The 27240-nt window shown below is 42.9% G+C and overlaps 1 protein-coding gene across 1 annotated transcript in view; it reads right to left on the bottom strand.

Moving 5' to 3' along the window:
• The window catches only part of kcnab1a (potassium voltage-gated channel subfamily A regulatory beta subunit 1a), a 54737-nt gene extending 35778 nt beyond the window's left edge, over nucleotides 1–18959 (bottom strand). Inside the window, exon 1 of the mRNA XM_076145473.1 lies at nucleotides 18275–18959. Coding sequence (XP_076001588.1) covers nucleotides 18275–18483 — 209 coding nt within the window. The 5' untranslated portion in view covers nucleotides 18484–18959. The remainder of the gene's footprint in view (nucleotides 1–18274) is intronic.
• Nucleotides 18960–27240: the final 8281 nt, after the last annotated feature.

The raw sequence follows: 27240 nt of genomic DNA, 5'->3' as shown, positions 1-27240 counted from the left end.
CAGACAGACAGACAGATAGATAAATAGATAGAAAGATAGATAGATAGATAGATAGATAGATAGATAGATAGATAGATAGATAGATAGATAGATAGATAGATAGATAGATAGATAGATAGATAGATAGATAGATAGATAGATAGATACTACTACTATATTACAGTATTATAAATGACCATTCAAAGCTTCCTTAGAAAAGTAATTTGGCACTTGAGAGAGTTGTCTGCTCATAAAATGTCTAATCATGTTTTTATGGAAATTGATCAGTTGTATGACCCTGAAAAGATGACGCGTTACCATGGCAATGCTGTGATGTGGATGAACATTGTGTAATGAACATTACAGCTGCTCTGTCCTTCCTTTCTTGATAAGATACTGAAATGCTGCATGGCTGTTTGGTGAATCTAAGGAGAGGAAACGACATTGGAATGCCCTTTCTATCCACTGAAGTTCTGTGATCAGGGTATGAGCAATGCAGAGGGAAATTATAGCCTCCTCACAGTTGAAGTGCTTTAATGTCACACAGCTTTAAGCCCCACATTACAACCAAAAGAATGTTTCCAAGAAAGTGGTCATTAAAGTCACACAGAAAAACCATTTAGGACCAAAATGATGAATAGAATCATTCTTTTCTATTCTCTGTGTGTATTTGTGTGGCTGCTTGAATGTGTGTATGCAGTCATATTTGGGTAAATATATTTGTGTATAATGGTCATATGCTCACCTACATGCATGTCCATGTGTATCTGTAGGTGGTAAACTGTCGCGGGAAACCACTTAGCAATCTCAGTGAGGAAACTATTACATGCCTGTCAAAGCCTGAACTCAGAGTGGGTGGGGGTCTATGAAGGAGTATGAGAGGGGGCGGCAGCTCTCAAAGCCTGCATCCAGGCAGAGTAATACCAGCCTGTGTATGGGAGTAATATAAACGCTGTCATCCGGCAAGTGAGGCGAGATAACACCACCAATGGGACCAATAGGAGCCAATCACTCTTTTGGCACCTTCATAGTTGCAGCTGCAATATGTACTGTGTCAAGTTCAGTGATTGTGTGAATGTGTGTGTGTGTGTATTTGTGTGTGTGTGTGTGTGTGTGTGTGTGTGTGTGTGTGTGTGTGTGTGTGTGTGTGTGTGTGTGTGTGTGTGCGCTCACGCACTCTGTATTGTTCAAAGATGCATCGTTGTAGTTGTACAGACGCTCTATAAATGGGTCTATGTTTGTATATGTTAATGGCAATGACATCTGTTTCATAAGAGCAGGACAGTTTCACATTGACTGCTACCGCTTTGTAAATAGACCTGGCAGAAATGGAAGGATGTGGAGGATAGGATTATCTCATTCTAAACCTCATACAGTAATGCTCCACCAACACACCTCGCAGATTTATAATTGAATTGCATCTACAGCACCCTTGTAAAGTGATAGTTTACTGTCCGTTCCTGGCCTTGCATTGCCCTTGCACACATAGTGTAAAAGCATCTACTGTACTTCCATGCCTGTCTGTCTAGCTCACCAACAAAACCAAATGTATTGCATTGGCCATTATGGTAATATCCAATTCTGATTACACCTATTGCAGTGTAGAGAGTAAAGATGTATGGAGGGTATACTGTATATACCATGCTAATCAGGAAGCTATAGTCAATGTTAAAAGCAAAAACACACTAGCCGGAGCCATAATGGATCATTATACAGCCACGTCCTGCCTTTCTGTTCTGTTACAATAGATTGCTGTTCCCCCAGTTTGAGAAAACATACATATATTTCCTATATTCCTCCTGAGGCCCCATTGCTTTAAAATGTCCTTAAATCTGCTATACAAGATGCAAATAATCTGCAATTAGCTTTCAGGCAGGCAGGCATTTCCACACAATGAGTGTCCTTGTAGAAATGATACATTCATTATGAGGAAACTCATTAAGAGACGAAAGCTGCTCAAATGGTTCTTAAATTACTCATACACACTCCTGGACGCATGTGCACCTGAGGCCGCTGGTTGACTGTTTGTACTTGCTACACGTACAACTGAACCAACACAAGTGAGCACGACCCAGCATGCATTTTCACCAGTGTGTGTGTGTGTGTGTGTGTGTGTGTTAGTGTGTGTGTTAGTGTGTGTGTGTGTGTGTGTGTGTGTGTGTGTGTGTGTGTGTGTGTGTGTGTGTGTGTGTGTGTTTGTGTGTGTGGGCGAATAGATCCTTACATTTCAGGCCTGAGTCATTCTGCCAACATCACAGAATTGTTGTCAAGTGGCCTTAGTGTTCAGCAGCGGAAAGGCGCTGGTTTCCAAAGCCATGTAAACACAGTGAATCCGGAAGAAGATAAGTGATTCTATTCACCAGCCAAGATATAATACTTCAACATCTTTACTCTTGGCAGAAAATCACTCAAATCTGCCATCTTTGTCTTTTTACTTGTCCTTACACGCTCTACTATAGCAATTCCAATACCACCGAACTGGAATTGCTCACACACATACACACCCACAATGCAATTCCCCTGCAATTTCCAGAGATGCCAATGGGAAACCTCAACATTCTAAACGACAGCCAAAGAGCTTTCTGTAGAAGATTAGGATTTTGCTGTTGGTATGAGTACCAATGTAAAGAGCAAAATAAGGACAGAGGAAATGCTGACGAAGGCAAAGAGGAAGAAACTCTTTCCCTCAGGCTTGTGCAAGGGCAAAGGAAATGAAATGTATATTAACTGTAGATATAGACCTCGTTTTGTATCTGATGAAAAAATGAAAGGTGATAAATAGTTTCTCTTGGGTAGTAGCCTTGACCAGCAGTAGGTGGCTGTTACTTTTTATGCCTTTCTTTATTGTGTGTAAGAACAGTTTAATATGGTTTAAATTCCCATAATTTGTTTTAGAGTAAGACACAAAGACAAAATGGGATTCTCAGAAGGTCCCGCATTCTCCTTGAGCTTTCTCCTGCACTCGCACGCACACACACACACACACACACACAAAACTCTTGAAGTGCTTATGTATTTGTAATGCAACCTTGAATTAAGTGTTTTGCACAGTAATGGTGATTATATTAAAATGGCTTGTTACATACACGTGAGTATGTGTCCATTTATGACCTTCCACAGCTAGATGATAAAACCATAAAGTCGTATTACTTTACATGTCTTTCCATATTTTATGGATTTGGTCCTTGCCGGGCTTTTAAAATTGCAGCCATAGCAGATTGACACTGGATAAAAACACTTGTGCGGTACACTGAATGGCACCTGTTGCCTCACTAATCCAGTTTTAATGGAGATTAATGTGTGTTTTTGCTTGCAGGTCTATGCAACATAAAAGATTCATTCTGATTGGATGAGATGAAACGCACACAGAGGACATAACAAAAACAGCATATAAACGGAGACAGAAGGAGTTAAAAGTTATGTATTCCTCAGTCAACGCCCACTGTACAATACAGTACAAACATACATCAATCATGTATCACACAAAATAATGTACACAGATATTCATATCACAAAACAGAAGTGATTCTATTAAGTCAGGCTTGGCATCTGGGCAGATCTAGATCTAGAGAGATACATTGTATAGGATACTGTGTTTTCTATGACTGTGTTCTTTAAGTTTTCTGCACCCCCGCAGGTGTCGGTTGGTGATAACACACACATACACACTCACTCACTCGTCAGCCTTCCTGGCGATATTTGATAAAAAAAAAATAATTTCCCCTACACTATATTCACTTTGTGGACTATAAATAGAAGGAAGTGAGAGGTGTTACGGTGCTCTTAAAGTCTCCATCCATTATCATGATGTTCTACTAGGTCTGACACATCATTACATACACAGTAAGAATGCACAGACACACACACACAAACTCAGTCACACACACACACAGTGATATGAGGTAGCACAGTTTACTAAACATGAATGCAACAAGTTTGTAGCAAATATTCATTGTAATTCTTATGTTCTTTCCCATCATAAGGATCATAAGGAAATTAGTTTGCCCGCTCAACATAGTGAGGTTTTCCTGCTCTCGAGAAAAAAAGAAAAAAAAAGTCTGCATCACAAAATATTTTCAGCATTTGTGTTCAAAGTAAGAGACACAATAACACAGATGTCCCCTCTGCTCTTTGGCATCTTACACCACACAACTTTGCGAGCCTGTAGCTTCATTAACACCAGACATCTGTCCTGCCAACTCGCCTGATTACAGTCGTTTACACACGTGTGAATGAGGGTTAGTTGCAATACAAAAGTAAGCACAGTCACAAAGCACCATCAGGAGTGGCTTGCTGCATTGACTGGATTGTTATCAGACGGCTCCACAGGGATGTTCGCTTTATATTCTAAGAGGCTCAGAATAATGCAGAGCGATGCAATCAAGACCAGCTGACATTTCCTTCTATTTGAATTTATTCAGCTCTACGCCACATAAATTAGCACTTGTAATTCATTATTCAAACATAAGAATTCCTATTATCTACTGGGTCATGGCCTCGCATGTTGAAATCCAAATTATCGCACCCTTATGCAAACAAATTAGAATCCACTAGGAATATCTCAAAACACGGCTCAGACATCTGTGAATATCAACGGAACTTATTTATGTTAATGAGTTGAAGGTGAATGCTGCAGGTGTCAAACAATCATCATTGTAATGTTCGTTTCATAGCGTCGGTCCTGATCACCACTTGGTTTTATTGGTCTGAGATGCAGCGGTTTTACTGTTTTTCACATTTGTGTTTAGATCACTTTAGTGCTCTACAAACATCCCTGAATTACTCCTTAGACTAAATATAAGAGACCCCAGAGTGAGATGTGATTGGTGGTTATGAAGCTTTTATGGCTTAATTTCAGACAGGGGTAGAAAATCTCCACCATTCCATAGCAACTATGATCATAATATCATCTGGGTAATTTACTGCAGGAACAACAAAGTAAAATACAGAAAACACTGACACAACAACCCCGACTGTATACTGTATATACATCTTTCACAAGCACATAAGTACATTAACACCTTAATGGCAACACTTAGAGATACAGACTCTCTATGAAGTCCACTGGTCTGATGCAGGGAAAAGTCAGAATAAGCAGATTTTCCTGCCGTTCGTGTGTGAGCTGCACACAATCAATAAATCATTCAGTGCAGCAGTTCTGAAACGCTCTGATAGATTTTCACTAAACTGCTGCCTTATAGACTCAACTGCACACACACACACACACACACACATACTTGTGCAGGCTTTCACAGACACACTGTACACACATGGATGAAATGGAGCTTTTAATAAGTGTAAGCCAAAAATCTGCAGTGAACCATAAAAGGTATTACACTGTGAAACACCCCCTGCCTAGACACCAGCACACTACTGCTTTAAAGGCCAGTACGGCTATATTGTTGTATAATGCAAATATATAACAATATAAACACCCATTTGGTGTAGTTATTCAATCAACCTTTCAAAACTATTCATCACAAGAGCAGACTCAAAGCTGTATTTTGCATAATTAACTACTTGTGTAGGAAGTGATTATCTGCCACTGTTAAAGAGCAAACTTCATCTTTATATTTAAAACACACAGTAATATAATGCTTATATTTTAGAGTAACATGACTGTTTGACATTTAGAATGCAAGCCAAATTACCATTTTACTGGCCTGCAAGCTCTGGCAATATGACAAAGTTCATTCATGGACATTTTTTTAAACATGCTGAAGCTTCCTCATGTTGTTGTTGGCTTGATAAGCAGCCTAAATGGAACTACAACTCTGCTCCCATACCTGACAAATCTGAGATCAAATGAAGCTGTAGCTCTGGCAGAGGTTTGTGTAAAGCTGTGGATGGAAGACACGGCCACGCTGAACATTGCTCTGCCTCTGAGGACAGATTTGCTTTTAATGTTCAAGTGTGCTTTTAATGCACAGCAAGTTTATTTATGTCACACTATTCAGACTTAAAGCCAATTCAATGATAGAAATCAAAGGCAATCTAAAAGAAAGCATAAAAGTCCACATTTATGTAATGAGTAAAAAATATAAAAGGCTAAAAAGTGCAGTTTACCGTACAGTGCACAAATAAATAGCCCCTGGTTGAACTTAAAAAAATAAAAACCTGCAGCAAACAAGAAGATTTATGTGCTGCATCATTGTGCCACCTGCTCAGGTTTCATCATCACAGCAAATCAAATTCCAGAAAGTCAAGAGTCGTTTTTTAGATTACACAAATTCAGCACTTTGCACTGTAATCAAACTGTACAGTCCAAAGTTTCTCCCTGTTCCACCTCACTGCTAAGCCATTATGTAAGGCGGACAGGAGTGTGTGTGTGTGTGTGTATGTGTGTGTGTGTGTGTGTGTCTGTCTGTTTTTGACTTTCAGACCTGAGGCAGTGAGGAAGTTCTTTCTTCTTTGTCTTGTTCTTTAGCCCTAATGTCTGAATATGATTGTGTACATTTACATTGCTAATATCAATGCTCAGATTTAAGAGAATGTTGAATAAGTATAATCTTATACCATCTTCTCTCATGTTTATTCATTCAATTTAACACAATATGTCAGACTGAACCGAGTGTTTGACTTGTGCCGTCAGTAATCCCGTCATGTGGATTGTTTCACAGAATGTCTATAGGCAGCAGGCAAAAGACATTTTACATGTGGATTAACGGTAAACTCAGGATTGTGCTAAACCTTAATTACACATAAATGACTCATAGGCAGGACAGCTGGTAAGTGTAGACGTTCTTTCACAAATTAACGCTCACGCTGACCCAAGTGTAGACTACGTGTGTTTGTGCCATGCATTTACTCAATATGTGTGTTACTTACCTCATCCCGATGAGTGAATATGATAAATTAGGCTGCTGCTAAAAAGTGCTTGCTAAGTTTTATGTATGCAGATCAAGTAGTAAACACACCAGCTAAGCACTAATGAACCAAAAAGAAGTTGAAGCAGTAAAACCACCTCATTAGCGACGGCTTTAGTGGGGCTCTGTGCTGCTCTTTCCCCTGCACCTTCTGCCTCTGTCATCCAAAAATGTGCTGTAAGCTTTTACGGTACGACTCCTTCGATGGACAGCTGGAAAAGCAATGGAAATCCCCCAGAGAGGAGGAGGAGAAGGGGTAAGGAACGAAGGGGGGTCATTTACTTAAGCCACAATTAGCAAAGTGTGCAAGGGTGTTGGCATACAGATGCGGCCGGAACTAATAGCTACTTGGAAATCAAGACGGCAAACTTCCAGCAATATGCAGAGCCGCCGCCTGGGAAATAGACCAGGGAGGTAAGAGAGATTTTCAAAGGGTCCAGACAGCTGAACAGCCATTTGTCTACTAAAATGTTACGTCAGAGCCTTTGGGGCCACATTGGCAAACGTGGTACTCGGCCTTGATGTGTCAGCTAACATGCCCGGCAATCCGTCTGTGCAGCCTCAGGTTAAGACTTTGCAAATGTAAGCAGGAGCCTTATTCAGGTCAGGTGCAGGTCAACAACTTTATATGGAATTATGCACAACTTCAGGTGCTTCAGTTCTTGTCAAATCCACAGTGGAGGTTGAGCTTTGACCTGAATCTCCATGTTTGTTTTAATTGTTAGTCGCAGGATTTCTCCAAAAATTGCTTTGAGGAGATTTTATTGTCGACCACAATCCAGGATTTCTGAGTCATTTTCCCTTTCTTCAGAAATAATACACCAATCAATCAGGCGTAAAATCCTGTGACAAACTATCCAGTCAATATGAGCAATTCGGCCTGGATCAGAGGAAAATGATTTGGTGGTCTAAACTCTGGGAATTGCTGTAGGGTAACAAATGAGCCGAGCATAAAAATGAGATGAGAAGCTGCTATATTGATGAATATACAGCTTTGATTGAGTTGGCTTCACAACACACAAGTGCCAAAAAAAAAAGGAGAAGGATAATTAGCTGCAGGGAGTTTCTTGCACAGCGTTTGATTGAACATCTGTCAGAGCTGTTTCACTCATCACACTCTGGCCTTGTTCCTTCATCCTTTAACACCCTTCACCCTTCAACACATAGACACACTCCGGCACAAACCCTCCTTTCAATCCTCCTTCAAAGCTGACCTGTATTGATTTGCGTCGTGAAAGAGAGTGCCCGTATTTAGGAATTTGTGTGCTTAGGTCTTTGGCGATGGTTCTGCATGTGTTTGTATGAGTTTTGATGGAGGGCTTTTATGATTGAGGTTGTCTGTGTGTACATGATGAATGAGAGCGAGTGAATAAGCTTGTTAAGTGTTTTGTCCCCACGTATTAATTAGCCCTTCAATTCATCAAAGATTAGTTTTAATTGTAGCTTAATCCTCACTAGAACAAGAATTTGCTCAATAAAGTGCATCATTAGGTATCGACATGCTGCAGTCTCATCAGCAGCTGATCCGTTAACTGTCCACATATGTGCTGGTATAATAGTTTGATGCACAGAAGAGATCAAAAGCTCGACAAACAGGGATGAAATGCCCCAACTAACCCAAACTGTACCTTCAAACGCAGCCACCAAACCTCTACTTCGACAACTAGCACACACACATGCGCGCGCACACACACAGACATACAACCTGCCCACACAGTGGAGGCTCTTGTGTGTATAGCTCAGTTATTCACATCTCCATGGAGACAGAAGTCAATTACAGTATTTGGCCTTCATCTCAGGAATACCTGAGCCACATGAAGGGGGGAGGGTGGCAATAAATTAGAACAAATCTTTAATTTAATAGCAATAACACTTATACTCCTACAGTAGTTGAGAGAGGGAAATTCAACCATAAATCTTCATCTCTGTTAAAGAGCTACAGCATATGTGCACATAATTAGAATTTCTCCATTGTGCTTGTTTCTTTCATTTCTTCAGAAAAGGAGAGAACAGGCCGTGTTTTATCCATTTTAAATGCATATGAATGCCTAAAAAGTCTTCATTGAAGCAGATTTGTGACCCAGCAGGGTTGCCAGTGCAGCTGTTCCACCTACACAAGAGGAGGGGGAGAAGTGGAGTGTGACAGCCCGGCCCGACACACAGACACACACACACACACACACACACACACGCTGCTCAGCCAAATCAAGAACGACTTCATGTGCCATGCTGAAGCCGAGTGGATAGAATGTGACTGAAGTGCAACGTGGGCGTTAGACCATCGTGAATTGCGTGCACGTGTGTGTCTTTGCACGTACGGGTACATAATGTAAGTATGTGTCAATCCACCACGCAGAGAACACGGCACCTGCCTCAGGGCACAATTAGGTGATTTTCTTTGACACGGATCAAAGCAACAAAGCTCAGCAGATAGGCAAGGTTAAGAGAACGGAAGAATGGAACAAGTAAGCTGAGGGGAACCTGTGCATGTGTGAAGGTGTGTGTGTGTGCAAAACTGATTCATCTTCTCTCACTGTCAGTGCTGGAGGCCCACATCAACCAGTGTTTGTTGTGCTATATTTCATTACATTACATTACATTACGATCATTTGGCTGACGCTTTTATCCAAAGCGACTTACATTACATTACCACCCTTCGCAGAGGAGGGAGCAATTGAGGGTTCGGTGCCTTGCTCAGGGGCACCTCGGCAGGGGCTCGAACCAGCGACCCTCCGGTTCCCAAGCGGAAGCACTACCCACTGAGCCACTGCCTCCCCCCATTTTCATACAGCATAGAAACCAAGTGAAGAGCAATTCACACTAAAGCACACACACAATCTATCCCTATACACACACACACACACACACACAGTTTAAGACTAGAAAGCCCCTAATTGACAGTAGACACTGATGCACACTGATACACAGCTTTGTATTACTGCATTAGGCTCAAATCGAACGTTAAAGCTACAATATCTCATGCCGCATGTGTGTGTTAACTCACGCTGCCTGTTTGAATCATCTGATCTCAACGGCCAAAGCCTGCGGTTGGTCCATTCATACTGTATAGATGCTCACACTGGACAAAACCATTGGTGACTTTTGTCTATTGATCATTTCTAATGAAGCGTTATTCCCTCCAGGTAGCTTCAGAATGAATTCCGGAGAAATCAGCATGTTCTCCTACAAAGGAACAGGTACAAACTTCCACATGGTGATCCAGCCGCCCACACATAATGTCTCTGCACACACTGACATTCTCATCTAGCGGTTTGGGGAAGTGAACCTGCACTGAAAGTGAAACAATTTGTTCAAAATATAAACAACGTCGATCTTCATTTCACGTCTCTCCTGTCGTATCCATGCCCTCTGCTCATTCTGACAGCAACTCAGCTTCTTTTCTGCAGATTATGAACCTCATATATAATAATGTGGAGACGAGAAGGGAAGTGAATAAGAAGTGAAAGGGTTCAGTGGTTGACAGGAATACAATCTTCATCAAGATGTGACAAGGTTTTGGTTGCATATGCCAGAGAAGTAAGCTGGAGAGTGTAAGTTACAACACAGCCAGGGTTTAGAAACATTGATAGAAGCCTGTATTTCTCACAGTTCACACTCCTGACACCTATTCACAATCAACAAGACAGCGCTCTATACATACATAGTACTTCTTCCTCTGACTACAGCTAACAGTGAGGAAAGAGGGTGTAATTGCTTGCATTAGTTCAACCCACACGAGACGGCGATGTGCAAAAAACACCTGGCCAGAATAGGATTAAGAGCAGCAGCTCTGAAGTGTGTGTGGGGGTGTGTGTGCGTGTGTGTGTAGCCCTTATATCAGCATCCACCGCAGTGCAGCTATACAGTTCTTACTTATTGTTCCTTATGGTTCATGTCTGCTAGAAGCTTGTTGAAGCAGATGTGTTATTTACAGCTGCACTTCCTTTCCTTCTTCATAAATCTTCAGAGCACAGCAACGTTTCACAGGTGACCAACTGCATTTGTACAATTTATAACATCGACACTGGAAATACGAGTTTTTCAAATGCTTATGTATGTAATGCATATTTGAAGATGTATTATTTTGCTCCCTGAAGTTCATTTAAATGTATTCATTGAGTGTATTAGATGCTGAATGGGCTGGTTGGTGTATAATTTGAAAAGGCAGCATGTGATCACTGTCTTGTCCACTTTAATGACCTGCTCTGCTTTTACTTCTATACTCTGATTCATTTGTATTACAAAGACCTCTTGCTGTATCACACCAGATTTGAACTGAACACACACACACACTCATTTGACTGAATTTGAAGGGTCCATTATTGGTCCTCAAGTCACCAAAATGTATTTTCTGCTCCAGCTGATTCGATGGTGTGTTCATTACTCAACACATATGTGGTGCTTTTATCAAAGGTGGTGTGGTGTGGGGGGAGAATTTGGTTTACCCGCATCTAGAGGTGGAGCTGGAACATCTTGACGTAACAATGGCGTTAAACATATTCTTAATTCATCTAGCACATCAATCAAAATTGAAGTGCTTACTAGACAAAAGGGATTTATGGTCGAATATTAATTGTTTTTATTGATTAATTTCATCTATTAAACCCTCCTATAATGTACATTTTGTCTATTCTCAGTTGATGTATTGATCTTTTTGAATCACACAATGTGTTTGAATTGCTCAAATCCTTATTTATGCAAAGTGACAAATTGATTATTGTGTGCTGCTAGTGCAGAATCATCAGTAAGTATGAGTTATATGAATTCATGTTCGGAATTGAAACCCCCACGTTGCTCTACCACTGTTCTATGTACATTTCACCATCAACACATAGCTCACGAATAGTAAAGACATTACAAAAACGCATATTACACCAATAATGACCTTCATTTGTTCATTAGACATAAGACAGGGTCCTTTATAACTTAGCTGGAGTTTGGTTTACAGGATGTGGCGCTGAGCCTTTAATCTATGCTATTACTCCTCTAAATCCCTTAATTTGATTCTACAGAGCTCGTCAACATGGAGGCTGAAGTTTTCTGTGAGAGTTATTCATTGAAGAGGCATAAAGGAGGCTGTCTCTCTGCGTTCATGCTCGCCTCTGGTTTTTGTCCGTCGGACTCTCAGACCAATTTAAGCTCTCACTCTCAGGCTTTTGACTGACGCATCGGCTCCCGGGCAGGGGGGGGCAATGATGTGTTGACAGGTCACGCTGCTCAGAGGACAACCCTGACCAGCCGTCCTGACACTTCCTTTAATTAAAACGGTTTAAAAAAAGAATTGAATTACAGATCGCTTCACACCCAGGAGGGAATGACCCCCGTTACCTTTAACACTGGAGAGGAACACGACACAGCCACATGGAGATCACATCAGAGGAGCGTTCACAACTACAACTCAATTCTTGATAAATATATATAAAAGACAGTCACATCAATCTGATCTGATTTATCTGTCACAGGCTGAAATCATTTGATTCAGCTCTGCACAGGTAGGATCATCAATTCCTGTCACCAAATAGATAAAACGCTTGAACTCTGCAAAGCTGTCACAATAATTAATAATACTGTTAAGGACAACCAAGGGCACAGAAACAGTTTACAGACTGACAGTAAACCAGGGACAACCGCTGTTAATTATTCTACCGACGGTTCCATGTGACAGGCCCCAAGTTATAGAGATTTACTGCTGTGTAATCATTTCGTGATTTGACACATTCTGCTGTCTTCCTCTCCCCTGTTCTTCCTCTCGCTCCTTGTTCTCCTGCATCTCTCTGAGGGACCGTAGTACCTGCTCATGTACGTCTTATGGCTTTGAACAGCTTAGGTCAAACTCCCACAAGACACTACAGCACTCAATTGTTTTTCATCTAATAAAACTTCCTCCTCCTGTGATTCATAGTATTAGAATTAGAATCAGCTGATTTATGAATTATCTGAATGATCTGATCCACATCCTGATCTTATCATTGGCAAATCCTCATTCGCCTACGATACAATAAAATTCCATATTTCATTCATTGAATTGGTTGGTTCTATATTTTGCTGACTGAACAAGGGTGACTGAACACCCACTCAAATGCACACACACACACGTTACTACTGTGTAAAGTATGTATGTGCTGCAGAACTCAAAGTGCCTCTTTCATCTCAACACGACAGTCCCTCACTACACTCAAAAAGACCGGAGAAAGACTCAGCAACAAGGACGGGTGTTGGACTACGCAAAATCCATCTCTCTCTCTTGTACTCGCTGCAGTGTCACAAAGTGGAAATTGTGATGTCTGTCACCACCTGGCAACCAATGCAACACACCAAGGATGCTTTGCAAATCAAAACTCTCTCGCTCTCTCCCTCTCTCCATCTCTCTCTCTCTCTCTCTCTCTCTCTCTCTCTCTCTCTCTCCTGTCTAGTTGATTTATATTCTTAGTTTACCCCAAAAGTAAAAGTCAATAGATTGTGTGTCCGCTTTTAAAATGGACCAAATTGAATGATGACACTAGACAGAGCTAAGAACATAATTGCCATGGCAACAAGTGATAATTCAATGGTTGTGGCCACTGAGTGTTTGCTGTGAGGTGGTTTGGAGTGTGATCAAGTAATCTAGAGTTTTCCCCTTTATTCATTACAGATTTCATAACAATCTGTGCTTTTGTCCAAATGTCCAATTGCATCTTAAACAATTACAGGTACTTAACCTCTTTCTCCATCTGTCTCGCGCACATACACTCCGTCTACCTCTATAGGATCCCACATACACACTTTTACCCTAATTCTTAATCTGGTCTGTGCATCTTCAGCTCTGCAATCTCTCAAGCCACACAGCTGAGGATTGCATCATGCTTCTGCAAAATAAGCAGTGTGTGAACAGGCTAATTTAAACTGTGGTTCTTACACCAATCAATAGGTCCAGCAGACTCTAAGCCAACAGGGGGGCACCACCTGGTCCCCGCATGCAGTACAAATGTAAGGCATGATTGTTCCTGGCTGTTTTGCATCTCTTTTTATGGCATGTGAACCGATTTCACAGCGTTCTGGACATTTCCACAGCATCTGGAATATGCTGGGGGTCTCTGACAGTGTTTCTCTAAACATTTTTGATAGCCGAGGATCTGTGTGGTTGTTCAACTGCTTTGTCTAGTTGTAAATGTTTCCCGACTGTCACAGAGACAGAAACTCTCTTTTTGAAAGCCCAGGGTGATTCTGCTGGGAAATCTGTGCAGAAGAAGTTTTCATTTTTCAACAAAGCTTCCACAGCCAGCAAGGTCAGACAGTGTGCTTGTGTCACAGCCTAGAACAGTATATAAGCACTGGAAGTTCTGGAAGTTGTCAAAATGTGGAGTACGCAGTGCTGCATTCACAAGCTCACAGTTAACAGCTGTGATTTGTGGCTGTGCTTTTAATGTTTGACGAGTCAGTTGAGCAGATCAGCGGTTGTGCATCTAGATAAACAGTTTTTTACTGAGTGGCAGGATCCAGGAGTAGGTCGATGGAGATTCTGTGACGTGGTGACGGTGGACTGTTGGACTTGTGGATCCTATCCTCTTTGATGTTGTTTAGTTGGAGTAAGCTTGGAATCATCATCCAGTAATTGTTGTCTGAGCGGCAGGATAGCAGGGTGGGAGGAGTGAAAGTGGTAGGAGCTTTGGTGGATATGTAAAGCTAGCTATCATCAGCGTAGCAGTTGATGTTGCGACATCTTGTAATATGACCGAGGCAAAGGAAGTAGATGATGAAGAGGAGGGGGCCCAGTACAGATTGGGTACAGATAATAAACTCAGTATACTGCATGAGTATGTAGTTCACCAGCAAACTGGTAAATATGAAATAGAGGACAAAGCTAAACAAACATTTGGGCACATGCAGTTGTTTTGTGTGATGGCGATTGTGTTTTGCTGGCTCGTCACTTTGTGTTTCAGAGAGCGGGGACCTCGTCTTTAACCCCCAGTTACAGCTCCCATCTCTCATGCTCGCACGCCCGACTCCCTCTCCTCTCCCTCGGCCACCAAAATCCAAGAGGGTCAGCAGGTTTAGCTCTCATTTGTGTGACACACACACAACCATGGGATCATACAGCAACACACAGAAGACAAGCAGAAGAATAAACCCATAGGTTCTTGCATACATTTGTGAGTGCTGTGAACCTAGGTTGAGCCTGTACAGACACACACACATACAGACACACAACACACACACAAACTCACACACAGTCACTGCACTGATTTATTAATAGAATCTTTATCAAATTAAGTATAGTCTCATCACTCCTCATGCCTCCTCCTATCAATTATACCTCCCTCCCTCTCCTTCTCCAGTCTTTTCACCACTGTTTTGCATCACACCATCACATCTCTCTCCTTCTCTCTCTCTCTCTCTCTCCCTCTCTCTCTCTCTCCCTTTCTCTCTCTCTCTCCTTCTCACACACACACACAAACATGCACATGCGGACGAGTCCGAAACACACACTGATTCAGAGCTTGTTATCGCCACACAGCTGATGTGGAAAAGCAACGCGGGGAGCGAGCTGCAGCCCGTCGGCTCGATCCATACCTCTGCATACAGGACTCACACCACAGGCGGGGGGTTGAATCCCTCCACCGGGCCTCGGCTCTCAACTTTGCCTCTCTCCTGTATATCTGCTTTCACCTCCCCGACCGACCGTCTAATGCAAATACTGCAGCGGAGGTCGTAAAGTGTAGGAAATCATTATCAATCGAATGAAGTTTAGCCACATCGCATCAGCACCGGTAGGAGACCTGATGTGTTTCTGGTAACAGACTCCAAAATAGAGCACTCCACCTTCTGCTTCTGCATCCCTGCCGGACTGTTGAAAGGGTGAGAGCGCTTTTATCCACTATCTAATCACTGCATTCACACGTAGTGCAATGCATCTCTATTCAACCTCCACCGCACTCTCAGAGAATCACGCCACACACACTCCTGATGAACGCTCGGCTGCGGTCAGGGCCGGATTAAACCTCAAACGATCTTTCCTCAATCAAGCTTACACATTGTGCCAGTAAGTAACACACACACATCAATCAATCAATAAGCCGACGAGTAAGTATTGAGGCAATCAGTGAGTCCCCGAGGAAGAGGAGGTGAGGAGGATTTGATGGGGAGCACTAGAGCGTTTAAATTACCGTCATCACCGCACGGCTCTGCTGAATATTCACCAGAACAGAGGTTGGGATTCATTCGGTAGTTTGACAAAAACTGCTCATCCGTCACACCTCCACAGCTTTGCAGAGTTACACAGCATTTTATCAAGTTCACACACATGCAAGCATCATGTTGTGTTTTGGGGCATCAGCAGGCGATACCTATTTTCAGGACCCCTGACACACACATTTATGTTTAAAGGAGATAAATAGTTAAACGGATTATCCCTCCTGTGAGATCTGTAGCTTGTGCATGTGAGTGTGCACGTTAGTAACACACACACACACAAACAAACACACACACACAGACATACAGTGCATTCACCTACACTGCACTGCCAGAGCAGATGGTGCATACAAGTCTGGGTTCACTTCCTGAAAGTCCATCTGAAAGCATTACTGTCAGCACAAGACAATGCGGCGGTGAATGATCTGCATACACATGTATCCCTTCTCTTCATCTCTCTATCTGCCTTTCCATTTCACTCTCTCTCTCCATCCCCTCTCCCTTTGTTCCGACAGAGCGGTGAGAAGAAACTCTAGACATCCTTGTCTATTGTCAAAAGTCGTTTTCACTCTCCACTGCCTACTAAACTTTCAATGAAAAACTGACAGCCAGAGGACTGCACAGGCCTATGGGTTGCCATCATATAGAGGAGACTATGTAGATAGGTGTGTGTGTGTGTGTGTGTGTGTGGGAGAGAGAAGGGTGGGGGGGAAAGGGGAGATTTATGCTTGCAGTTGTGCCGCTCCTCCCACTCATTGATCGATTTCTCATGAAGCTGTTGATATCCTGATTTATTTACTGTTTCATGTGCTGTCTGCTCAACTATTAAGTCCTCAGCAACACTTACATTTGTGTTTACAGCATGAGTGCTTGTAATAAAACCAGTATCCTGCTCTGTTTTGGTGTAATACACGATGCAGTAAAAGAGAAACCTCTCAGCAAATTATGAACTATCAGAGCAGTCTGCTTTCATCCAAAAGCGTCCTAAGTGTTAAAATTAGTCGGATGTCTGTGAAGTTACTCACAGCAGCAAAGTAACAGTAAGTCGGGGCTCTTTCTCAGTGAATAAGAGTCTAATGGGCCTCATTTCTCCACTCTGCAGGCAGTTTATGTGAATGAGAACACTTTCAAATATAGCAGCTGTATGGAATAGTGAGATCTAACTTCACTTGGCTCGCAGTTGCACGCGCACACACACACACACACACACACACACACACACACACACACACACACACACACACACACACACATCTCAGGCTTAATTCGAGTTGTGATGTGCTGCCTTGGTGAGAGAGCAACTGCAACATTCAATATTTATGTAAGATTCACATCCCCGAGGCTGAAGAGAGTCAAACCCCACCAAGTCAGCTGAGCAGCGGGTCAGCTCCGACTCAGACACTCTGCCCACACTGCACAGCTGTCTCATCAAAGTGCAAAAAACAGAGAGGGAGAGCGAGAGAGAGAGAGAGAGAGAGAACAGAGAAAGGTAGAGAGGTCTTTGGCATGTGTGAGTGTGTGTGTGTGTGGGAGAGGAGTGGAGTCCGTTTCCGTCTGTGTGCCATTTGAAAGTTTTTGAAATTTGGCGCGGTGACGACGAACAGGGACGTTTTGCAGTTTGCGTGCAATGGGAGTTTACGGATATCGAAAGAGAAAGCAAGAGGAACTAAGAGTGAGACGTGTAGGAGGTGAGAGGAGGTGAAGAGACAAACAGAATAAAGAACCTGTGGGAACCGTCGGCAAAGTTCCTCTGACTAGACAGCAGACTCAAACAGCAGATGGCCTTTATTCATAAATCCTGTCAGGTTTTGCCGCCGACATTGGGTCTGAATGAGCAGCTTCTGTCAGACTTTGTGATGCGTCTGCAGACTGAAGAGTGTCTCTGTAAACAGACTGCAGGTTTTGGCACAAGATGCTTCCCATTGTTTTTGGCAAGAGCGGCTTTATAATGTGTCACAATGTGAAGGCAACGAATGAAGAGGGACTGTGACAGAGATGAAGCACATTTTGTTTTTCTTTTTTAATCAAAAATAACAATTTCCTGGGTAGATTGTGCGTCCTTGCAGGGAACCATGACTCTAACTCGTGAATGTGGAGGCAAATTGTTATGAAAAACAGAAGATGAAGACAGGGAAAATGCTTGAATTGCAAAAATAAGGGAAACAACTCCAAAACAAACAGAATCATATATAATACTCTACACAACCATCCATGCTCTGATAACACACATTCAGCCTACACCTGTACACATACACACACACCTGTATTTCATTCCCGTGTGTTTCCCCGTCGACTCCTTGAGCGAGATGTGGCGTGGGGTGAAGGAGCCGAAGCTGCGGGCTATGATGGCCACCGTACGGAACTTGGCCCGGGCTTGGTTCACCACATTGGGACTGGTGGCGCTCTGCTTGCCGTGGTCCCCGTTCCCCCTCTTCAGGTTGTGGTCCGTACAGGCTATGGACACCTGCATGGCTTCGGTTGAGGGATCAGAACCCACAAAGACAAAGGTAACTGCGGAAGGACTTCTGGAGTCTCAAAGAGCGAGTTCTTAAGAATCAAGTGTTTGAGTTCTGCTCTTTAAGAAGTTCGTCTGTCTGTCCTTGGGAATGGATAAGGTCTTCAGTTTCCAAGTTCCACACACTGTGTCTCCATCTGCATCACTTTGTTCTGTGAAGCTCTTGAAGTAAATGCTCTCTCGTGCTCCTTTCTCTCTGTGGGCTCACTTCAGAGGTGCCATGGTGAGTCTCTCCTTGTGGATGATATTACATCTGAACAGCTAAGAATCAAAAGCCTGACAAGAACAAAGAACGCTCCGATCCGCTCCGGCCCGTCCTCCCTTCTTCTGTGTCCCGCCGCGGATGTCGAGACTCTGGGCTTCGGCTGCGGAATGGCAATCAGAGGAGCTGGAGAGAGTCCAGAGGGGAGGGAGAGAGAGAGAGAAAGAGAGAGCGAGAGAGACAGAGATGCGATCCAGGCACAGTGCTCTGCCTGGTCTGACTGTGGGGAGAGGGAGCGAGCGAGGGGGAGGGAGTGAGTGAGAGAGAGAGAGAGAGAGAGAGAGAGGAGAGGAGGGTGAAGGAGGAGGGGCGCAGGGTCAGAGAATGGATAAGTAGACAAGCAAGAGGAGGAGGAGGAGGAGGAGGAGAGGGGGAGGAGAGGGGGAGGACATCCTCAGGTCCTGGCTGGATGCATCGTGACACTTCTGCCATCAGCACTTTTTCATGTCTTGTCACTTCTTCTCCTCCCCCCGTTCCTTCTCTTCCCCCCCCCCCCCTCTCTGCTCTGCACGTCTCTCCTCCACTTCGCCCGGCGTAACTGTGTGCTAATACCTCTGCTCCCAGATCTCCCTTCCTCTCGCCTTTCCTCGCCACACCTGGGATTTTTCGCTCCAATGCTCCTTTTGTTTCTCTCAGCAGGAGCTCCTTCACTGACGACACACCTTCAGAAACTGAGAGGGATGTGTGCTGCAACACAGGACACTTCCTCCCTCTCTCTCTCTCTCTCTCTCTCTCTCTCTCACACACACACACACACAGTCCCATTCTCTCTCTCTCTCTCTCTCTCACACACACACACACACACAGTCCCAGTCTCTCTTCCTCTCTCTCTCAGATCTCAGTTTTCACACCTGTCACGCAACATAAATGGTTCCTTTCTTTATCCCATTGTCTCGACAGCATGTCTCTCCCTGTTCTTTCTCTCTCTCTCCTCTTGTTATTCCGCACAAGTAACAATTATGAGTTCTTTCAGTGTCATTTCTCTGTTCAACGGCTTCTTTTCTGTCCCACTTTTCGCCATTACTCAAGCACAAGGACCACACTTTTGCTTTAAAGGTTAACTCGCCAAATATTTGGTGTAATTACATTGTGATTTTCTTTGCACACACACACACACACACACACACACACACACACACACACACACACCCATGCACAAAACAATTTGCAGCGGGCATAGCCGTCTGAAACACACTTGCAGGGAGAAAGCGATCATTTTCCTCCAAATCCCTTCACTGGCCGCACATTCAACCCTGGCTGGCAGCTACAAATCCCAGAGAAACAGAGGGAGAGAAGATGGATAAAGGGTGTGGGGGAGGGGAGGAGGGGGGGAGGGGAGGAGGGGAGGAGGGAGGAGTGGAGGGACTGGAATGAGAAGGGAGAAAAGACGGGAAAAAAGGGCGAGCAAAAGCACAATAGAGCCGGGAGGACAAGGCATGGACGTGTGTGTGTGAGTGTATCTACAGCACGTGTGAGTGTGCGCCTGCATGTGGAGGACTTGTGTAGTTGTGTACAGTATATTGAAAGGGAAAGGTGTGTTTACTGTGTGTCGCTCGCTCTCTAGTAATTCTATGGGGGCAAGCAAAGGTAAATGGAGCACTGAGCTGCAGGGGCTCGTGACAGTTGTGTGTGTGTGTGTGTGTGTGTGTGTGTGTGTGTGTGTGTGTGTGTGTGTGTGTGTGTGGTATATGTAACACTGCAATACCTCTACATGCTGATTTCACCACGAAAAGACTCAATAAACAAAGCGAAAATCTAAATAGTCATAGAATATAGGGTCTGTGAGGGTCTGAGACATGTAAGCCTGAACAATTCAGACTGCCGCCGCTGTAAACAGTGTTACCAGGCGAAACCTTTTGTTGCACTTTCCACCAAACTACAAGCTGAGGCGATGTCACTTCCATGGAAATGTCACGGTAACTTCAGCTCCTGCGAAATCAGCACTTAAACTACAAAAAGGAAAGCAGCGGAACCAAGAGGTGACACAGAGCGAAGTCGACAGTCGCTGTGTTTAATAAATAGACATGACACTCAAATGTTCCCCACTGCAATTAAGAGGGAGAAAGGCCAGTAAGATGTGAAGTCAGACAGAATTAAAAGGATTCCTTCACTCTCGGAGTATAAGGAGAGTCTGCAAGGCGGAATATTGATTCATAATCACATTTGTAGTATGAGTTATATATATTCTGTTAATCTAAGTGTAAAGAAAGGGACGGTGCATGCATTCACAAGGTGGAGAGAGGAGCATATGGCTATATAGGAGCTATACTGATGTCATTTCATCGGAACAGAAACTTGTTCATTCCTTCATCAGTAATGTCAGAATCAGCTTGTCTGTGCGACCTCATCCGACCCCAGCATTCCAGCACAAAGATGAAAACATGGAAAGAGAGGAATGCACAGGGACTTTTTAAGGTTATGGATATTCGGTATCGGATTGCATATTTGGTGCTCTGTTGTGTTTTGGAAATAAGATACTCATTCTCATTTTAAGTGATCAATGCCCCCCACTTCACTCAGTGGACAGATCAATCTCACGCCTAATGGATTCCTCAGCTGCCCATTCCACATCGATCAACACGCAACTCCTCAAGGCGGCAGCAGATTCTCCACCTATTCTACACGCAGAGCTGGAGCCTGTAATGAGGTGTGGAAAAGTGCTGAGGAGAAGATGATTAGGACTGTGAAGTGTGTGCAGTAAACACACTATGATCATGTGTCCGCGTGTGTGTTTGCTCAAGTTACCAACACATTAGCTCACGTGGAGCTTAAGTTAAATTTAGCCAAAGAAACCTGTGTAATAAAGTCATGATCATTACCAAACAACAACATAACATAACAATGAATACTAACTATGTCTCGTCTAATACATTAAAGTTCATGTGTGACTTGCAGGGATCCTGAAAAATGAAGTCATGTGCTCCCAAGTTTCCCTCTGTTCTGTCAAGATTCCATATCTGGCATCCATTACAAAATTACCTTCTTTTTTTTCTACTAAAAAACAGTAAATAAGGCAATGACTGCTCACCTGGACATCACAGATATGGGTTACCTATAAAAGCTGTTTTTAAGCACAGATGTGTTTCTTCCTCAGTCCCTCCCTGTGGCACAATAAAGGATCTTACAATGCAGTGAGGATAAATGCAGGTCTTAGAGCTTTTATAGCTAATGGTTGTAACACAGAGAGGGAGGAAGCCTGTACACACCCTGTCAAAGTGTATTTGCAGAGGAGAATCTTAATGTCTGTGAAAATATCTGCGCCAGCCTTTTAAACAGTGTTAAACGTAAATCTTCTAACTTTCCTTCCACCGCACCTACGCGGCCCTGCATCTTCTCACACAACGTTACGTGCCGCTTAAGTGTGTGTATATGCTGTTTTTTCCTCGGGCCATTTGTCTCACTTGAGATCAGACCCTTGTTTTATGCTGACTGTGCAAACTGAAAGTGATGTGGAGTCTTTACGGCAGCGTTCTGCTACGACAAATGAACTGCTGCTGTTGGCTCAATTTTGGGAGCGTTTTCCACAATGTTCTCTGTTGTGTTTTTGTTTTCTATTGGATCAACTGCCTTGTAAGCAGCAAGTGATGACATATTCACAACAGAGTAAGGTGGTATCGGTGTCCTACTTCTTGACCTGTGTGCGTGTGTGTGTGTGTGTGTGTGTGTGTGTGTGTGTGTTTGTTCCACTTTCTGCTGGGTTATGAGCCATGTCAGCATAAGCCCATACACTATACACTGAGGTCCTGAGGAGACACCAAATATACATTACGTCTGTGTGTGTGTGTGTGTGTGTGTGTGTGTGTGTGTGTGTGTGTGTGTGTGTGTGTGTGTGTCCGGTGTGTGTGTGTGTGTGTGTATGTGTGTGTGTGTGACCTCAATAACTCAACATTGATGTGAATGTAATTGCTATAATACACATGATCTTCACACTGCGTACATCCACAATCTTTCTTGCTGAGCAAAGGAGACTTGGTGCACCACACACACACACACACACACACACACACACACACACACACACACACACACACACACACACACACACACACACACACACACACACAATATAGGCCCTCACAGTAAATAAGCAGAAGACACAATGTGAGCGTTCAACTAGGAAGCACTCAGAGTTCTTCTTCTTCTGAGTTCCACTTCTGCTGGTTTACACAGTCACAATATTACAAAGAAATTTCCAATATCAACCTATTACTGTTGGAAAGAAAACATTTCTGCTGAGTGCATTTCCATTTCATTGTTTTGGTGGAGGGCACATTTGTGTGAGAGCAGTGTATACGCTTGAGAACACAAATTGCCCCTTTAAATTCATTCCTTTGATATTAGAAACACTTTTCACGTGCGCTGGCCACAGGTAGAGTCGGCATGTGGCTTCTACCTGCAGCAGCTTTTTATTCACTCTCCGCTCTGGATAATACGACAGGACTGGTGGACGCATTGAACTCCTGCAGAATTACACAGCAAATTCAATTAATCCTATTAGAATTGATCAAAGGGAAACACAAAGAGGGAGAGAGGGAGAGAGAGAGAGAGAGAGCGGAAGAGAGAGAGAGAGAGAGATCGCAACAGGAGAGCTGATTAATAAAGCACAATTTGGATGAAGTACGAACAGCCTGATAAGAAATGTTTGAGGTTTGTGTGTTTTTGTTGCTGATGCAGAAAACAGTGAAGGCTAATTTGGAGTTTGGCTTGGAGGTAGAGACTCAGAATGAACTCCTACAGTTGCTAGGCAAGCACTGTTGCTCTCAGTACACACTTGCATAATTTATGTCAGTTAGGAGAATTAAATACTAAAGTATATTCACCAGCAGACAATGTCAGGACCACAACATAACACAAATCATCACTGGCCGGTGCCAGAACATCGCAAAGAACGACTTCCAACTTTGCTCGACGGTGTAAACAAAGGGGGGACCAGCGGTGCCCTTAAATGTTACGTGTGTGTTATGAGGAATATAACATATTTGTTTATTTTTCCACTTCACTGCCAACTGGAGCTTGTCCTTTACAGGGAAGAAGTAATATTAGACAACATTGTAGATGAGGAAATTTCAAATGTGTAGTTTCTGCTGCTGTCGACTGTTGCCAAACCAACTGCTGTTTATAGGTCACACACACACACACACACACACACACATACACACACACACACACAAGGGTGGGATCGTGCCCCCTTGTGTCTCTGCTGCTGAGATTCACTTAACATGAGCTGACAGGGACACTAATCTCTCCTTGGGCCTGTAACCCCTTCGGCTGTTGGCCAAAGGCCTGAGTTGTTCCACATTGGACACAATTACACAGCAAAACTAACTTTCCTCCACATTTCATAAAAGTCAGCTCGACTTTGTATGTGGCACACAGAAGTTTTGTGACAAAACAAATGCATTCCAGTTGTTTTGATCATTATCGGGGTCAGGTTTTCTTTACCATTTTTACTCCTCGAGAGCTCTTTTTTAATCTTCAAACTTTTTTAGTGGCCCCCTACGGAGAGCCAGGGGCTTTAATAACCTTCTCCAGGTGTTGGAAAACTGGGTTGGAAAACTGTTTTTCGCTTACATTTGCAGAAAGTAACGAGTTGTGCGAAGCTCCAACTGGTAAGATAAGGTGACTTCACCTTTCCTAAAAATGTAGCTGAGTTGGGTGATAAATGTGTATGCTGCAGAATCGTGTGTGTACGGCACAGTACTGGAGCAGTGGTTCTCAGCTTCCGAATTGCGAACCCCCACAGGTCCATGAGGTATTTAAGGAGCTATTTATGGAACTGTTAAGAAGAATGTTCCAATTCTATTCTAGATATTATTAAGGAATCTCAAACAATAATACTCCTTCTGTTCCTGAGATGTTCCTGAGAAGTATGTGACGCCTGCTTCTCCAGCCCAGTTAGTTACAAACAAAAATACACACCAACACACACACATACACACTTCCATCAACACTAAATCTTTCCCTGCCGTGTCAACCATAACCGAGGTCACAGGTCGAAGAAGCAATAAAGACGGAGGGGTGGGTGTGAGCGCTCCGTTTGTCAATCAAAAGGATTAAAATCCATTATGTTGCCCTATGAACTTCACCTCTGTCACAGTGCTGATCAGGCTCCATAAAAATTGCAACACAGTGATGCTGTCACACCCACACCGCTTCAAGCATATTGTCCTATTTTCATTCACTTGTTCCACATATACATTTTCCTTACAAGCACAGATTTAGCTGGGTGTATATATAGTGTATATGTATATATATTTGTTTATTTATATATGGCATCGCTTTTCATTTAATATGAGAAATGCTCTTAAGGAAAACAGCTCATATCTATTTTAGAGTTACTCACGTCTCCAGTAAATGCTGGCTCATAGCCCACATACCAATAATCCTACATATATTATTCAACCGAATTTACCAAGTATTACAACAACAAAAAAGTTACAAAATCTGAGCCGGGTAAGATTTATAGTCCACATTCATTTTCTGCTCGGTATTCACTTCACAGTTATTGGGGTTTAATATAATCATGGCGAGAGCTCATATGGGAATAACCTGGGAATGAGAGCGTAATGCTGTATGATCCTGTGCAATGATTAGATACTAGTCAGGCCATCCTGCTGGGGTAATGTGCATGTAAACATATTCCTTTACACATCGCACCAGAGTTAACAGTGAGTTAAGAACACAACAGCCATAAGCGTGTTAGGGTGAGGAGGGTGAGTTTAGAGGTCATCCCTGTGTTTCAACCATCAGTCATTCAGCCCTGCAGTCTCAGGCAGAGAGTTTGTGCTTACTTTGTTACATTCAGCAATAAGAATATATAATAACCTTCCAAGCATCATATCTACCAGATTATTAGATTCCTTTGAAAATAATTGGTTTTGATTAGTGCAATAAATGTCTGTCCTTCAGCTAGAACACAGTAGACACGTCAGAAAAGGGAAACATTCACATCCTGAACATTTATTATGAAACAGTTATTAAAAATACAATATAAGGATACAATAATACATTCTTTTGAGTGTTACTGAGTCATATATATATATAGAGTCAATATACCGTAGTCAATCATATATAGAGACAAATCATATAGTTGCAACCGTATTCAAATGAAGTTAGTTTCACTGCATATGTGAAGCTAAACAGGTTCAAAGTCAAAAGGCTGTGCCCTGTCAGTGCCCTTAATAGAACTTTCTGATATTTTGCATTGTCAATCTATCATGGGAGAACTGTGTCGGTTTACTTCGCTCAAGTGGAAAATGAGCAGCAGAACAATTCGGCACAAAATATCCACACTCAGCTTTGCATCAAAGCCAAATTTTCCATTATGCAGCAGCTGAGCGCTGAAGTGTGTCAGGGTGGAGAGATGCCAGACTCTCTGTACCCGCCCGTCTCCCACTGCCACTCACGCTAACAACATTTGCCCCAATAGTGAAACCACATCTCCTTAGGAGCCAGAAGAGGTTAACCTAAGAGGGTGTTGATTGATTAGGACCTCAACTTCACTCTGGCTTTAGTAGAGCTTCTAAAAACGATAATTCTGCCTTAAGGATATTCTGGTGTATATATAAAGATACACACATTTGGACATCAGCTGGGTCAATGTGACACCCCGTCAGTAAATATAAGATAAATAAGCAATTATAGAGTGATTTGGTTCTATGAGGAATCCAATAATACATTCACAACCCACACACACACACACACAGCAGGTCGCTACTGGGTTATAAACTAGTCTGTGTCCTTTTAATATCCTCACAGGAGCAATAGATTACCGCTTCATAATTAGACTGGAGACAGCTGGGGAAAATAAGAAGGGAGGGTCAAAGTGTCATCACCTTAACCCTCCGCATCGGCCACCTCTCTTCATCTTCACTGATGAAGAGAGATGACCAGCGACGGTGTTAAGCAGGGATTTCCGCGTTCTTACTTCTCTTTCAATTCAGAGTCTATTTTTAAACCTTTATGGTGCTTTAATGGGCAAACAAAAAGACACTGAACCACTTCTGCACTCCCCGTTTGTGAAAACAGGCTTCTTTCTTTATGGTCTCCCTGAAAGCCTGCTGCTATTCTGACTTACCAGCTGCATGAGGCCTGATAAAACTATACAAAATGAGGGACAACAACACAAAGCAGAGAAGACTTGATCCCCTTTAATATCAAAACCAGGTAGTCAACGGTTGCAGTTGCTTCTGAATATATTGAATATTTGTAACCCTTTGGATTTTTATAGCATTTTTCATTGATTTGCCACGTGAAAGGTCTGTATAGTAAATATCTGTGCAGGGAGCCATATGATTATAATTTGCCGAGTAGTGCCATATGTTTAAAAATGAGCAGCTCTGAGTGCATGAATCACACAGGGCGTCATTATAAAGTGTCCATGAGGAACACTGCGCTCCAACGCATCCCTGTGGAGCATTAGCAGGGCTGGCTCCTATTGAATATTGAAT

The sequence above is a fragment of the Genypterus blacodes genome, unplaced genomic scaffold (genome assembly GCF_046128005.1).
Source record: "Genypterus blacodes isolate CSIRO-AG114 ecotype Tasmania unplaced genomic scaffold, CSIRO-AGI_Gbla_v1 ptg000003l_1, whole genome shotgun sequence".
Classification (NCBI taxonomy): domain Eukaryota; kingdom Metazoa; phylum Chordata; class Actinopteri; order Ophidiiformes; family Ophidiidae; genus Genypterus; species Genypterus blacodes.
This window is presented reverse-complemented; position numbering and strand designations above follow the sequence as displayed.